Here is a 16,282-nt window from a genome sequence, read left to right as displayed (position 1 = left end):
ATATTCAATAATTTTTTGATGGGCTTCTTTTGCCCGAAACCACGCCTTATAATGATTCAAGGTTCGAGTGTCATTCACATTGAAATGTTGGGTTGCTTGAAGCCACATCAAAATAATTGTTTTGATATGTCCCGTTTCTTTCTTGGCAATGACATTAATAGGGGGTGATCGTACAATGAGGATAAAGAACATTTGAGGTATGTTGACTAAATTTGAGCCACGTAATCCCCTGGCTCGCAGTTATACGGTTTTAGTCTGGGCATCGTGGAAAAGGCTTTTACTTTGCGATACAAGTGTTGCACATATTGCGTGCCCCTTTGAGTGCATGTCCAAGTCAGCCAGTAAATAATAATAATGCTAAGGGATAAGGGATTGAAACACTGCGAAATAGCCCAAGGCTCAGAAATTGCTAATGAACAGCAGCAGGGTGCAGTTGGGGGTACGGTGGGGGGTTGAGGCATCTGAGACCTTACTTCCTGTTTCAAAGACCAATAATCTATAGTCGCTTTCTTTTATATTCAAAACATGTGTCACTGCATCGAATGGGGGAAAACCATAAATTCAATATGGACTCAGATGGCGATAAAGGACTGTATGAAAACAATTCTTGGCTATGCATCTTATTCTCTTTGCACGTTATCAATGTGCTAATCAAACTTCAACACAAGATAGCTTTTCCTTGCATAACACTTGTGTTTTTTACGCATGTTACACTCTCTACTTTCAGTGCTTGTCAAGAGGTTTTCTCACACTGCAGAGAACCATCATGCAAAGGGAAATCCGTGGAGAGGGCGAGAGACAGAAAGCAAGAAAAAGAGAATATATTTGGTGCTGTGTGCTGCAGATCAAAAACATGGCAGTCACATGATCAAATGCATTTGATAATCCTTGAACTATATTGCTCCTTTAATCCTAGTGAGAGTACTATATTTTATTGGGGTGTGGTGTTGGGGGTCTGGGGGGACATTGTCTGGGTGGCAACAGAGTAAGAAAAGCAGTAACTAGCTGCTGGAAACGCAGTTTACTAAATGTAGCTCGACTTTTGATGTAGCCGGGGAGGACGACAGAATAAAGCCTCCTTGTGTGTGTGGAGAGTGGAGGCTGAGCTGATGGAGCTAGAAACACAAATGTGCCACAAGTCCCTGTCCACTCAGTACTGAATAGTGCTCTTGTTTTTCAGGGGACTTGTAAGGGAAGTTGGCTTGTTGAATGTGACCAGACTACTATATACTACATCTGGCACATAGAAACAGAAAGGAAGTTATGCAAGGTTTGGTCTCATATTCCTTTTGAAAAAGCTTGAGTTGGATAGTTCTGTTATACCGTTATACTGCCACTACAATACTGTTATATGTTTAAAAAAAGTACATAATTAAGACTTTGCTAGTTTGTAGGTTAAGTTAGTTTAAGGGTAAGAATAATGAAAACAAACTTGGATCCTTGCTAAATCAGCACGTATCGAAGAAATCAGACAAAGAAACATCATGTTTCAGTTATCTTTCCGTTTCCTCAGAAAATATATGTTGTTGTGCATCATAGCCTTGTGCTCTCTGGGCCTCATCAAATTACAATAACCACCTCAAGTGCTCCGAAAAGACTAAAATGTCAATATATGGTGTAATCCAAAGCCCTCAGTTGCAAGCCTTGTCAATAATGTTTGCCTATCAGATGCAAAATGTTCCAGACCAAAGGTGAGTTGAAAAATGTGCTTCCATTCCTTTTATATTCATGATTTATCACCTGATAACATAAACATCATTGCATGTGTGTTTCCTGTAAAAAAAAACAGGGACTATGACTTATTGCTCACAAAGCTGCGTGCTTTCCGTATTGATAAAAAAATTAATGATTAATAATTACTTTTTTTACACTGGAGCTGTGTAAGAAAGGAACATGGCCTCAATGAAAAGTGATGTTTTCCTCTGCTCAAAGAATAAAATGAGATTGTAATGGGGAGGGAAAATCAGTAAAAAATAAAACACTGATTATAGCCTTGGGAGATCTTTCTATGTGATTGTGTTTGTGTCCAAGAAAGGGAAAAAAATGGATTATCTATGGTTGGCATCATGCTTGCACAGAATCATTTTGTTATATGAAATAAAGCACTGAATCCAAGCAGCAACACATTATATTTGTATTTGTAAATATTGCTTCTTCTACGTCATTTGTGCCTTCAAATTTAATTTTAATGAAATAGAAACCCTATTTTTGCTTCAAATTTATACAGGCACAAAATGATATTCCAACATTTGCTGCTTAGTGAATTCAGCAATTCTGATTTCTGACACTGATTACATAAAAGACTTAGACCTTTTCTTTTTTTTAGTAGCGCATGAGACCGACCATTCTAGAATGAATGAGAGTTATATGGTTATATTGTTACCAATGATTGTCAATAGTGGCACAGGCCAGAACCATCTGCATATTGTAAAAGCTGGGGTTCAGGTCATTGGATGCTCCTCAGGTTTTTTTTCATCTCCATTTAAATATGCAATATAAAAGATAGAAGTCACAATGTTGGAGACTGCTTGGAATCAAGGTCATTCCGTTTTCCCCACTGTAATTCATACCATCCTCACACATGCAACACACTCAAAAGCAAATTCCATTTATTGCTCGCATCCCCAAAGAAAATAAGTCATGTTTATTTGTCACATCAATTAAGATATCATGGTCATGTAGACTACTCAATCTGTAGGGAAAATTTTGTCTACTAATTCCATCATCCCAGCAAGGCCCATTTATTCATTTATATTTAATGATGCAGTGTTTATGCTGCAGTGAAAGCCTGGCTGTTTCTTTTTTCTTTTTCTTTTTTTACTCTCCGAGTTGCCTCGGCCAGAGAGGTGTTCTCCTTCTATGTTGCAATAAAATATAGATGTTAAGAGTCTGGAGAGTTGAGTGTGTCATCTGTCCTGGTGATACCATAAGGCAGCCATTAATAGTGTCAGGGAACATCAGACATACCACAGGCACATAATTGGATATGAGGACATAACTGAAAGCACCTGCTTGGAAATCAACAGGGCCTTCCCGGGAGGCAGGCCCTTGGTAGATCCCCAAAAAGGTTTGCAGAGCTCATCCACATCCCCGCTGGGTTTGCCTCGCTCATCTCTCTTTTCATTTCTCACTGAGGTCAACTCAAGATGGCTTCTTGTTTTCTCTTTTTTATGATGGCATTGTGAGTATGCAAATACTTAGAATCTTTGCATAATCACAAGCAGCAGGGCCATCTGTTGTTGGCTTGTTGACTTACCTTGCGTCAGCTTTTTAATGGTGTTTTCTTGTATCCGAGTGATGTATTGGTGTATTAACAATGTGATAATCATTTAACCTCAAAAAATGAGCTGTGTGCAAGAGTCTGAACATATGTTCAGTGAAACCGTCTAACAAAGGAGGATTTAAAAAATCTTCATGGAGGGAAAGGAGGAAGGGGAAACTGGAAAGCCAAACAAAAACACATCACTATACCCAGTCACATGGTGGACGATAAGATGATATTGTCAAGATAAAGATTTAAAATACAACTGTCAACAAAAGCTGCGGTTTTGGATTAGTGGACTGCAAAGATTGCGAGTCGCTTAACCCCTCTAAAATATATTGCAAAAATGCTAATGGTAAGGACTGGGGAATAAGCTGCAACTTCTGTCACTGAAGATTCGCCTCGGTGATGCCCTCCACAGAAAACATGTCCCTGATAATGTGTTTTTCTTGTAGAACCTGAGCCAGACACTGGAGAAGTCTTTCAACTCACCGCTCCCCATTTGTCCTCATAAGGTAAGCTTTGCTTTCAGACAAGGGACCAGTAACATTATGTAAAGTAACAATTATTTTAAGCATTTAATGTTCTCATTAGGTTTTGTCTGTGTGCCAACTCACATTAGTAGATTAGCTTTATATCATGTCAAGACCATTCTCATGTTTTCACATATTTGATGTTCCATGCACCACCCTTTCGCAAAAACAATGTGCAAATTAATTTGCTTATCAATTATTCTAAAAAAGCCATATTTTATATCTGTCCTTGCTATTTTCGTCTCTGCATTTCATTATGATATAACATGTATTTGACAAGAGGCGAGAACGGCTGATTTATTCAATGATAATTAGTCCTGTACATGCACAGTCAAAGTCATCACTTCACTCTGATGGTCTCAAGTCATTTCAACACATTGAAGTAACTTTTCCCCTTCAGTTCCTGCTCCTGGCGCATGCCTCTTGCAAATGTGATAATGTGCTATGTAGTGAAATTCACACGATTTCAGTTCACTTAGCACCAAATGTGTCAAAAATGCCTGTGTCCTTTTCTGGATGAATGGCTGCTATGGTGGAGAGTGGCTTGTTGCAAGAGTGGACCTTGGTAAAAGGAGCCCAATAGAGGGGAGCCGTCTGACAGCCTGTCATCAACTGTTCAAAGCATAACACTCCTCTACATCGCTAATGCACAGCTAGCTGTCGAAAATGACTTTGCTGGTATTGAAAGCTTTAGATGGTAGTCGGACAGTAAATAATAATAAAATACGATACGCCTCCCCCATGTCTGTTATTGGTAAATCACAGAGAAGGCAATCAACTTATGTCTGGAAGTCTGTCAACACTGCATGTCCTTCACATATCACCTGTAGCCTACTTTTCATATTTAGGTTGCCTCAGTCTGACGTAGTCTAGTGTAGGACGGGTTTGTGTTCGTCCCGTTATTTCTGGCCGCCACATCTCCCCCTCTCCATCTCTTTCTCTCATTTACTGTGGTTCCATTCTCACACAGCTGATCAGGACTGATGTAATGGGGGAACACCGTGGGTTTGCGGATCGTGTTATTCACTTTTTAGCTGTTAGCAGCGGAACATAATCTCCCTCTAGTCAGCTCACATTAGTCTCCATGATCCGCACCAACCCAATATGTGCAGTGAATGCAATGGGCCAGCTGGGCTAATTTAGTATGTCAGTCAGCTCTGGAGGCTGCTAAAACGAGTAAATGGCTGGATATGATTTATATAAAAATTCTGATTATAATGGCTCTCAGAATAGAATATCCTCTGTCTTTTTACACTTCTCTTCATCTGCATTGTGTGTGCATCCCCCAGATAGATAGTGGAATGAACAGAGGGCTTTTAAACTGACTACTCTGTGATTATATTAAGAGTGTGAGAGCGAGGAAAGACAGGGGAGGGAGGAGATCGGGTGCCCGAGCACTAAGTATATATAATTGCTTCTTGACACATTGGCCAAATTCTGCAGTGCCAGGATCTGAGTGAAGATGATTAACGGCTGTCCGAGTGGGTGGGCACTGCAGGTCTTTCAGGTCCTTTGGTTTCCATAGCGATCCAAGTCTAAAGGCCATATATTGCATACTGGAAATCCCAGAGGTCCACACGTTGTTAAACTACAATTATAACTCACATCAAGAGCATTGTCTGTCCACAGCAAGCGCTCTAATTCTTCCGCCAAGCGGCTTGCTGCTTTTGCTCTCTCTCTCTCTTTCTCTCTCTCTCTCTCCCTTTTTTCCTTTATTTCCTCCTTTATTTTTCTTAAATGGTCTCCTCTAGCTGGCGAGAAGATAAAGAGTGAACATCTTGCATTCTGTGAATAATTGATGAGTGGCCTCACCTCAGAGCATTACAGTACGGCAGTCAGGGTAAGAGGTGAGGGTAAGATCATATTTCTGACATTAGGCTTCAGGCAGTAGAAAATTGTGTCAGTTTTTCACAAGGTTTTCTTCTGAATCTACGGCGTGAATAACAGTTTCTCATTACAGCACAATAGGATAGCAAAGCATTTTAAAGAGGGATGTGCACATGCATACACATTGATGTACAGCCACATTTGTAGCAGAGATGGTAAACTGAAACTTCGGAAATAAGACAATTGTCTATTTCTGTGTTCGTCAAAACGTAATATTTAGTTGGTATGATATTGGAGGGCAGTGTTCTGGCTGATATTATTGTAATATTGTTACGTATTTGCGTAAGAAAGTGTGTGTGCGTGCATGCATGCGTGAATAGATGTAATGTGTCGATGTGAACCGTGTAGTCTAGTTGGGTGACAGATGGAGAGGGCGAGGATGGGGGTGGGGATCAAGCACCTCTGACAGTATGGGGCCTGCACTGCACCCTGTTCCTGCCAGCTCTGAAATTGCTAAGGTAAACTAAAGCCATTCAGCTCCAAGCCATTTCACAGTTAAACTGAGCGCACAAGAGGAGAACCGCTCCTGTGAAATGTCACCTAACAATGTAGAAGTTGAGTGACAAACATGCGAGACAGACACGCTGCTTCTTGAAGCAGACTTTATCCTATGAGGTCTGATTAGGGTGCAAATGCAAACACGCTGATTGCCACAGATAAAATGCTGAAAAGATCCTGTGGGCAGCAGCATTTTTGAGCCAAGGAAAGGCCACTGAAGAAGCACATCTTAATGATGATTCATTCTGTATAATAAAAGAAAATCCCTCTGGCATCCAAACAAGAGGCTAGTCATGCAGCAATTAAGCTTAGTTCAAGGCATCAAGCTGACTATGGGTGGCTGGTGAAGCATCTTCCTGAATACGTACGTCCACATGCATGTCCTGCAAACACACAGACACACACACATTCACTCGCTCAACCCGTCCCACGCACACACACGCGCACAATTCATACGAGGCAAATGTGATCTCAAAAGACAAGCCGCGACAACCCACGGCTCCATCAGAGTGCCCGGGGTTGCATTGGTGGCCATCGTCAAACAAATAATTCTTTGTGACTGAAAAAAAAGACAATCCAAAGGTCATTTGTGACCTCTGGGACCAGTACTGTGCAGAATCTGTCACTAGCAAGCACCTCATGTCTGTGTCAAATGGCAAAAGGTATGCGGTGCAGCCAGCCCGCATTGTAATAAAGATGGTAGGCCCATATGTATGTAGCATCGCTGTCACAGTTGCATTAACAGGGCACTGCAGTCTCCTGGCTTATCTACAAAGCATCCAACATACTGTATGACTAACATGACCAACTTGAAGGACTGGTCACAGCTGGTAAATTGTACAAGCTTTCTATTTTAAAACAGAATTTAAGGTCACATGTGGAACACCCTATAGCTAAATATTATTGGATTCACATTTATAGTGGTAATTTGTGAAAAATCTCTAAATTATAAATGTTATTAAAGACCATGTTTAACTGCAATTAACTTTAATGAGATATTCAAACCTTCAGATGTATGCCTAACATAAAGCAGATTACATTTCATGTATGGTACGTATTCAGTATATCATTCATTCATGTATGTGTGTGCTCTCATGCAGTGCTCTTCTGATTTATGAGGTAATCCTCACTAACAATGACCAGCCTGCATGCTTGATATTATCTCTCTTGTTACACAATTTCCACAACAAGAGTTAATAGCGTCAGAAATTCAGGGGAAATTGATGAAGGAATATATATAATCCGTGCCTCCCTCTCAGCCAGCATGTCGTGCTCGTATATCTGCATCAGACCACACCTTCATGTGGAACAAATCAATGATATTCCACTTCTAACCAGATTCCTCTTTTTGAATGGTGAAATCCCATCTTCATGGACACACTAACAAATTGGATATACTGATGGTTGCATTGGAAAAAGAAACAGATGTCATGGGTGGTGCTGTCAAAAAAAAAGTATATGCCATACATATTTGTGTAGAAATTGCATATTGCACAACATTTTGTTAGTGCAAATGAGGCAAAGCGCTTTATAATTCCCAGATCTCCTGCGCTGCACTCTCTCTTTCTTACTCTCTTCTATCCCCAACATCCAGCTAAACCAATCAGGGATTTGAGAGCCTCACTTCCAATCAATTACCACCCAAATCAGTGCCGAGGCCTTTGATATAGAATAATTTGTCAAATCAGTGCAGATGGCTAGGGGCAGGTACCCCTGTGCCATAGGTCACATCCACATGGAAATCTCTGCTCGGGGTTGGCTCTCCCAATGCACCGCAGCCCATTAATGGGAAGTCATTGTGTGTTCCAGCACTGCTGTCCAGCTGCCTGGTTCCCTAGATTGCTAATGTATAAGCATCTTAGCCCGACCAGTGGATAATACTAAGTCCCAGGGTCTATAATAATGATTTGGACTATTTTTAAGGCAGGCTAAACTTGACTTTCAGAGATCCTAATTGAGGTGTTCATATGGACTGAGCAAAAGCTGCAGAACGAGTACCAAGGTGTGCAGTATTATCACATTTGACCTACTGTGACAAAATGTCCTATAGTAGTCGAAAAGTACATGAGAAATAATAATGCACTGTGATCCAAGTAAGGAATAGTTAAAGGATGTACAGCTTTAACTTGAAGCTGTATATGTTACATGTGTTGGAATCCATAAACCAAATGTATTTATATTTTCACAATGTCAACAGATAATTCTGCACTCGCAAACTGCGTCTGGTATGGAGAAAGTCTCCAAACATGGAGCACTCCTCCGTAGATTGTGCCATTAATGCGTGATTGGTTCATTCATTAAACAGGCTTAGGAGAAAAGCAATTTGCCACTGTTTGTGTAGTGTTGTGTAGTAGATGGAATATTACACGTAAACGCTGTTTATATAGTTTGAGTAACTAATACATACATGGAACATAGGCCTTGTACGTGTAATTCTTAATGGGTTGTTGTTATTTTGATGCATGCAACATACAGATGGTCCTATTTCCCACATGGGCTGATGCTACTTTTTTGTGAATAAACTTACTATTAAGTTACTTCTTTAGGTCAGTCAGTGGAGCAGGGCCTGTTCTACATTATCTTTTGCCCGGCTAAACTTTGCCAAAATGACATGTTGTGGAAAAAAATAAATAAAATAAAATAAATAAATAAATAAATATATATATATATATATATATATTTTTTTTTTTATTTTTTTTTTTTAATTAATGAAGAAGAACCATACCTACCTAATATATGTACTATAACAGGGTTACAGAGGTTATATGTATACTTGTGAAATCCTCCTGGCTAAAACATTGACAATTAAACTACATTAGTTTTCACTGACATTGATTTTCTTGGCCAAGTGGTTATCATGCAATTGTTTACCATTAGCAGAAAACTGTGTAGTTAGATTTCCATGGTTAATGACTTAAGCAAAGCCTCTGAGGCTTCATTAGTTTGCACAGTGGTGCAACCCAAACTAGATTGTCTAAGAAAGAGATAAAGTTAAAGCAAACAAAACTGGTGTCCTCAGGTGATCTGCCCCGTCAAAAAGGAAATGCAATAAAAAATAAATATATAAATACAAACCTTTAAAATCTAAAACCTTTAATTTATAGATGAAGCATTAAATCATAAAATGCTCAAGATTCATGGTTATGGTCCAAGTCATAAAAGAGCTTACTTTAATGATTTTATTCATGAACAAAGTATTATTCAATACCTTCATGTTTCAGTGATGTATCATGGCCTCTTCTTTTTCCCTCCCTACCATTATAAATCAGTGCAGTGCTGTGGGATGACATGGATGCCAGCCCTCCGTTCTTTGTGCAAGAATCAGACAAGTTCTCTGTAGTGCTTGAAACACATTCTTTTAGAATATGTCTTCAGATCAACACAGCACAACTGTGTCTCTGGCAGACGGAACAAAGATTGCCCAAATTAGAAATGAAAAGACGGAGATGACCGCCAAGCATACCAAGTGAAACTACCTCAATGGCCGGTTGATATCTGCAGACACATTCTACCCAAAGCCATATTTTAGTAGCAATCAACATAATCATCAGCAAGCTGCATTTGCAGAATGCGTGGGTCTGTCTTCGGTTCTCCAATTTCACAATTTATAGTCGTCATACGAGCAACACATTTTGTGTTAATCAAGCTGCATTTCTAATTAATGTTAATACGTCAAGCTTCCTCCTGAATGTCATCACCTCTAAGTTGTATCAACTAAAGAGGTTGTTGATGTTTTTAAAATAACTAATCTGTGCCTACGCATCAATTAAATTAACTGCAAACATTAGATGTCTTGTCACAAATTTCTGCTACAAGAGGTGACTCCTTGTGCCTCATTATTTTTTAGTTTGCTTTATTCTGTACTTAGTGCATCATTGCCAAGAGACTGTTTAGATAATAGTTAGCATCTACAAATTTCGCACCAATTGTTAAGGATACTGTTCTTATGCTTTTATTCCTCGACACAGATTTCATGATCTCTGAAAGGCCTCGTATTACTACAGACAGTAAGGAAAAAAATAAGAAAAATAAAACAAACGTGATAATAAGAGGAAATTGATGTTTGAAAATGATTACAAGCGTGCAAGCTCTCTAGGTAAGAACATGCTGCATTGCTCAGGATATTTTTCTCACCCTCAGCCTTTGCATATTTCACACTGGCGTAGTCTTTGGAGATGTAAGTCATACTGAGAAAATGTGACTCTGCATGCTAAAAAGGCATAAATACGAGAGCAAAAAGGAAACATAACCAGCAGATGACCTTATTACGCTCAGTGTGTACCATGATGTAGCTATATTGCCTTTATTTGTCATTATTACCACCCGCCATTACTGTGAGTGGGAGGAATATCAATTTGACAAAGATGGCCTCTGACTAAATTTTAAGGAGCCCCCTGTCATGTGAGACACATCCCTACTGTTCTGAGTGGGCAGATATGGCTATGTTTTACTACTTATGGATATTCAGTGGACAAGCACAGAGCGGATCTTGCTGTAATAAGGCATTTACCAATGCAGAGTAGCACTGTGCACTGTTAGAACATATGTTAATGCACTTGGCTGTGGCCAGAGAAACAGCAAGAGGTTCGGGGAAAAAAGCACACGGGACTGGCCTCCTGGAGCACACATTTGCCTTCTCCAAAAAATGACTGGTGCTCAGGGGTAAAAGAGGATCAAAAATTACCCTGGCAGTAAGGCACCGTTTGTTTTGGTGATGGACCCCAATTGGGTGAAGCAGGCTGAGGAAGAGAGACAGCTCTGTACTCTGTGGCTTTTGAATTACATCAGTGGCACACTTTTAACTGACTGCACTGCCAGAAAAACTGACATCAACATATTTGAGAAAGATATGCACGGAGCAAATGGGGATATGACTGTGAGCTTTGTCTCTGTGCTTTATCAATGTTTTACCAAGTCTGTGCCACTGGCTTTGCAAGAAGGGTTGTCTATGTTCCCACGCAAGAGTTGACAGTTACAGTACATATTGGAACAAAGTTGTCAGAAAAATATTCTATTAAATGCATGCTGTTCATATAAGTCACCATTAGTGAATGTAGAAGGGAAAATTATGCAGTTTAACTGCCTTTTTACTGTGTGCTTAGAAATGCGGAACTTCCAACAACTGCCAACAATATGTAGATTTGGAGAGCGTGTGCAGACAAGGATTCACAGCAAGCAAGTAATCGTCTTGCTTTGCTTTCACATTCATATGAACTAGTGCAATGACTGTTCGGAGCCTGTGCCGATAGCTTGGCCACCGAAAGTTTTCAAGAACCGCTCATTACTCATCGACTCCAGGAAAAGTGAAGAAAAGTGTAGTTGTAACATTAGTATATTCAACATCCAGTTCACAACTGCAACGTGTAGTGCAGTCATTAAGCTGCAGCCTGTAGAGGCCCACTGTGGAGAGCCCACTCCGGATGGCATATGTGAGAAGTGGGCCTTCAAGGGCTTTCTGCCAGAGAACCCTTTCTTCCAGAAATCTGCTTGAATTTAGGCAACAAAGCTACTTGGTTAGGTTTGTGGTTTAGGTTATTCTAAATCTCCTCCCTTGTGCCCGCATACGACATGTTGGATTCTAGCAATATACACCCAAGTGTGAAGTAAATTGGGTGAACGGTTCTTGAGATATGAGGACACACAGACACAAGCATACGGAGATCTCTTACTTTATTGTATTGTATTTAGATTACCTGAGAAACTATTCATCAACTTGGCATTTGTCTCACCCGAGACTGTGGAAGACGATGTCTCTTCCGAAATGTTTAGTATATTGACTGTAAATATTTTATCAGTAGCAGGAAAGTCAAACCAGTTATTGTGTGCTGGGTGCATTCAATGTTGCTGTTATTAGAACAACAACCTGTGTTCCCTGTATAGGCAGTTGCCTGCTTTTTTTTTACTAATCATATCTTCTATTTGCCAATTTTACCATCTTACATTTCACTTTTAGATAGATATATAGACATTTCCTTGGTGTTGTGCAACATCTTGTTTGTCCAGAGTTAAGAGCAAATGATTACTGCCCAAACATTATTTTTTACAAACTCCTAAATATCATGTTTCCACTAAACAGCATTGTGCAACACTCAAAATGCACTTATGAGGTGTTAAAAATACAAAGAAAAATTACGTTGCTGATGCTAAAATTAAATGGAGCAAGACTGCTGCCACCGTGAGTACTCAAACACAGACTTGACAGACTGCTGCTAACAACGGCACTTTATTCTTTCGACTGATCATACACATTTTGAACACAAATATACAACTGGTTGCCTGGTTTTCTGGCGCATGTTGGCCAGTCGCCTCTAAATTCACAGTTCAACCAAACAATGTTTCTAGTCCATAATACCTGCCGGGGCAGCACCTTCCTGCACTTAGAGGGAGTAGACAAGGAGCACCAGCTGTGCCAATCAACTCACCAGGCAAAGCTCTCAGGAGCCTCACTCAAAAACCCCTCTGTCTCGCAGCTGAATGCCAACCATGACCACCTCCACATGCAACAGTGATCGTTAGTCTAGCTGGGTAGTCTCTCAGGTAAATTAAATTTGTGTAATCTTTGGCTACCCCATAGCCGAGTGGTTAGGATTAGCCTGTTAATACCGGAATAATAAAGGCACCAAAAAAAATCAATTTCACACATACATATAAGTTGTATAGTTGGTTTAGTGTATCACTTCATTTAATCATAATAAGGAAGGCTATGACTGCTATTTGAACAGTAGAATTACATAATAAGGGCCAGTATAATTGGAGATTTCAAAGATAATTTATACTGAGATACAGTACATATATAACAGCAGTGATGTTCTGACTTACCACCCACAATAAATGGTAATAAGTGGGTTCCAGATACACATATAACGCAAGTTTCTTGATGATGAATCTAACCTCTTAGGATAAAATTGATCTCAGTGCAATATTCAAGTTACATATAACTCGAAATAGCAACAAACGCAGTCTTTTTTTAAGTGAGACCCATCAACAATTCAGCTTAGAGAAGGCAATTATTCTTTGAGACATTGATAAAGTAGTAGTACCGCTTGTTCCTAGTCATTGGAATATTTCATGTTTAACAACCTTCTTTGTGAAATCCTTATGCTTGTGTAGATATGTGAAGAATGGCATTAAATACTTTTTAAAACCCAGATAAAATTAGCTAAAAGCCATTATAGCTAACCATTTGGCTATAAATTGTGTTTTTAAATTAAAGTCAGAAGCAACGCCCAGTTTTCAGGAGATCATTTCCATGAACGTTCTAAAAAAATTATTAATCAGTATCATCATTGTGCCTCATGTTTGTCAATGAGTGACAATCATTCTGTCTTTGCTTCAAACATGAGCCTGTAATACAGTATGGCATTGCACATTACAATCTATGTTCAATGCCTCTGCCTGTCTCAATTAAAAAAAACTGTCAGATATTTCAATGGGAGAGATCAAACGGATCAACAATTCACGTTACTAGCAGATCTTGATAAACTGAAGTTTTGACACCTCAAGGGGCTTTCCATTCTCTTTTCCACCATGTTTCATCTTTGACAATACACTTAGTGGCCACTTTATTTACACGTATACCTCCCCATTAATGCGGCTCGCTCCACCGCGTCAAGCTTTATTGACTCACTATGCAGGAGACAGCAATTGCAGACGAGCTGGAGAGGTTCACTTAGTGTCCAGCTAAACCTGTGGGCGCCACCATGTATTACCGACATGTACAGTATATGTAGTTTAATTTAATTTGAATGCACCAACTTTTAATTTCCGCGTGTGTGTGCTTGCGTGCATGGGTAAGTGAGCATCTCTGTTTGATCCCGTCATTGACTGCAGACTCCACGCTACTCGTAACCAGCCGGTAGGGGTCGCAACAACTGCTTCAGTTTGCACTCTTGTTTCCGCTACGGATTACGAATTGTTCCTCCCTCAATTTGCCCGATTTAGATCATACATTTGCATGTACGTATGTATAACTATCGCTGAGCAAATGACAACCTAAACCGAGCACTGACTACAGTGAAACGCTACTTGTTACGTTGGTAGGAAGAGCTGTTAGCAGCTGGTGGGAGTCCTACAGCGTGTTTGGCTAACAGAGCTAACAGCACAGCACTACTGACAATTTCTGGTCCGATGAAGTGTAAATGTAAATATGAAGCGTTACACAGTGAGCTGCAGTTTAGCTGAACAGAGGCAGCTGCGTAGCTGATATGAGAGCCTATCTGTTATTTGAGACGGGCAAGTGAAAAACGCTACTAATACACTTGTAGTCTAGACAGGGGGTTAGACAATTGTGGTTTGTATTCATTCAATCAAACATTACAGCAGTGGCCAATGCGGACACACCTGGCAGCGATCTGCACTCTGCTCAGTACACTTTTCTATTTTCTTTATTCATTCTGATACAAAGTGCCCTATTTAGCGAAAGAAATGCTGCAGTGATGAGGTGGTGTGAAAATCTACATACTATGACAGATGGAGGACCATTGAACTGGATAAATGTGACATTTCTTTTTGGTGTAGACACATGGTCATTAAAACTCAATCTCTGAAGAGTGGAGAAACCTTAACATGCAGATTCTCAAAATCTAAGTTACACTCTATGGATCTCTCCTATCTTGTATCAACATCAGAGGGCGTTGTTAGGTTTAATTAACTGTGGCAGGGAATGTTTTCTTTGCACAATTGGGCCCATACATATCAAGTATTCTTCAAGCCAAAGCAGATTATTCTCTTAGCAAATGGATGCTGGATTAATCTTTGTCCAGTGTATATTTAATTTGAAGTGTATGTAACACACACAAGCAGGTCAGGCAGGTTTTGATTAGGTTGTGAAAAAAAACTAAACAATAATGGAAAAAACAAAAAGCTAATTAAACAAAAACAAACTAAATAGGTAACTTAAAAAGACTATTCCCCGGAACAGTGCAGAACCTTTTGTTGAGGCAATAAAAGTACTTGGTTAGATTTAGGAAAAGATCATGGTTTGGGTCTAAATAAGTTTAAAAAAAACTAAAATAATTAGGCTTGTTATGTAACTTACATAGATGGCGTTAGTTTAGTAAATAACACAAATAAGGCTATATAATTCAACGTCGACTTGACAGCGGTCTCACGGATGAAAATTGGGGTTTGTTTGACCCATCCGTCCACCACAACTTTGTCCCCAAGTGGACTCTCTATATTACGTCACCTGGCTTCCTTAGTGGCAGCCATCCTAGCTCATAATTACATGGGTTATATTTGAATTACAGTGAATTACTTTTAGAGTGGATGGGAACTGTGATATGGGGATGTTGCACACAAGTACAATGGCTTTTTAGTTGTTGTGTATTGTAACTGTAAATGCAATATTGATACACATAAGATACACATACAGAAAGTGAAAAGCAAGCATGCTAAAACATTAGCCAAGCTGACCATAACTAGGGTGTAATTGTATGAATTGGTGGTGGTAGTGAAGGGCAAGGTGTTCATCTCTACAATACAATTAATATATATTGTAGGAAACAAATAGGAGCTTGAATGAAAGCAGAAAAAGGCCTCATGTCTGCCATTACTTGGTGTGCTTATGATAGTTTTGCTTCTATAAACACAGTCAACATTGTCGCTGACCAGGTGCAACCCTTCATATTGACAGGGTACTGTTTTTTATCATGTGTATTTTCTAGCAAGATAATGTGTCGTTGTCTGAAGAAGCTTCCAGGAAATTACTTTACTTTACTGCACAGTCCCCAGATCACAGCCTAATAAAACACTTTTGGAATGAGGTGAAGTGTGATGTTCACAGAATGCACCCCACTGAAAAACTACAAAAACTACGCTGTCAAGTCAGTATACATCATACATATTGAACAATTCTGGCACCTTGTTGAAACAATGGCTCAAAGAAATATGGTTGTTCTGAGGGTCGAGAAGTGCCGCATACCGTAATACCAAGGTGTACATAGTAAAATGGTCAATGAGTGTATTTACAACACTGGTAAAGGACTACACTTCAGTCAAAGACCTCCGGCTGGAATATTCCTTCCCTTCCTTTGCTTTCTTAGCATAGACACCATGACATCCAGCATTTGCATAGTAGTAAAGATCAATGTAGCTCTTGGAG

General features: G+C 39.6%; 1 protein-coding gene across 1 annotated transcript in view; it reads left to right on the top strand.

Annotated features, from left to right (window-relative positions):
- Positions 1 to 16,282, top strand: part of pcdh11 (protocadherin 11) — a 116,076-nt gene that overhangs the window by 48,306 nt on the left and 51,488 nt on the right. The window contains exon 4 of the mRNA XM_034543615.1: positions 3,718 to 3,777. Coding sequence (XP_034399506.1) covers positions 3,718 to 3,777 — 60 coding nt within the window. The remainder of the gene's footprint in view (positions 1 to 3,717; positions 3,778 to 16,282) is intronic.

The sequence above is a fragment of the Cyclopterus lumpus genome, chromosome 10 (assembly GCF_009769545.1).
Source record: "Cyclopterus lumpus isolate fCycLum1 chromosome 10, fCycLum1.pri, whole genome shotgun sequence".
Lineage (NCBI taxonomy): Eukaryota > Metazoa > Chordata > Actinopteri > Perciformes > Cyclopteridae > Cyclopterus > Cyclopterus lumpus.
This window is presented reverse-complemented; position numbering and strand designations above follow the sequence as displayed.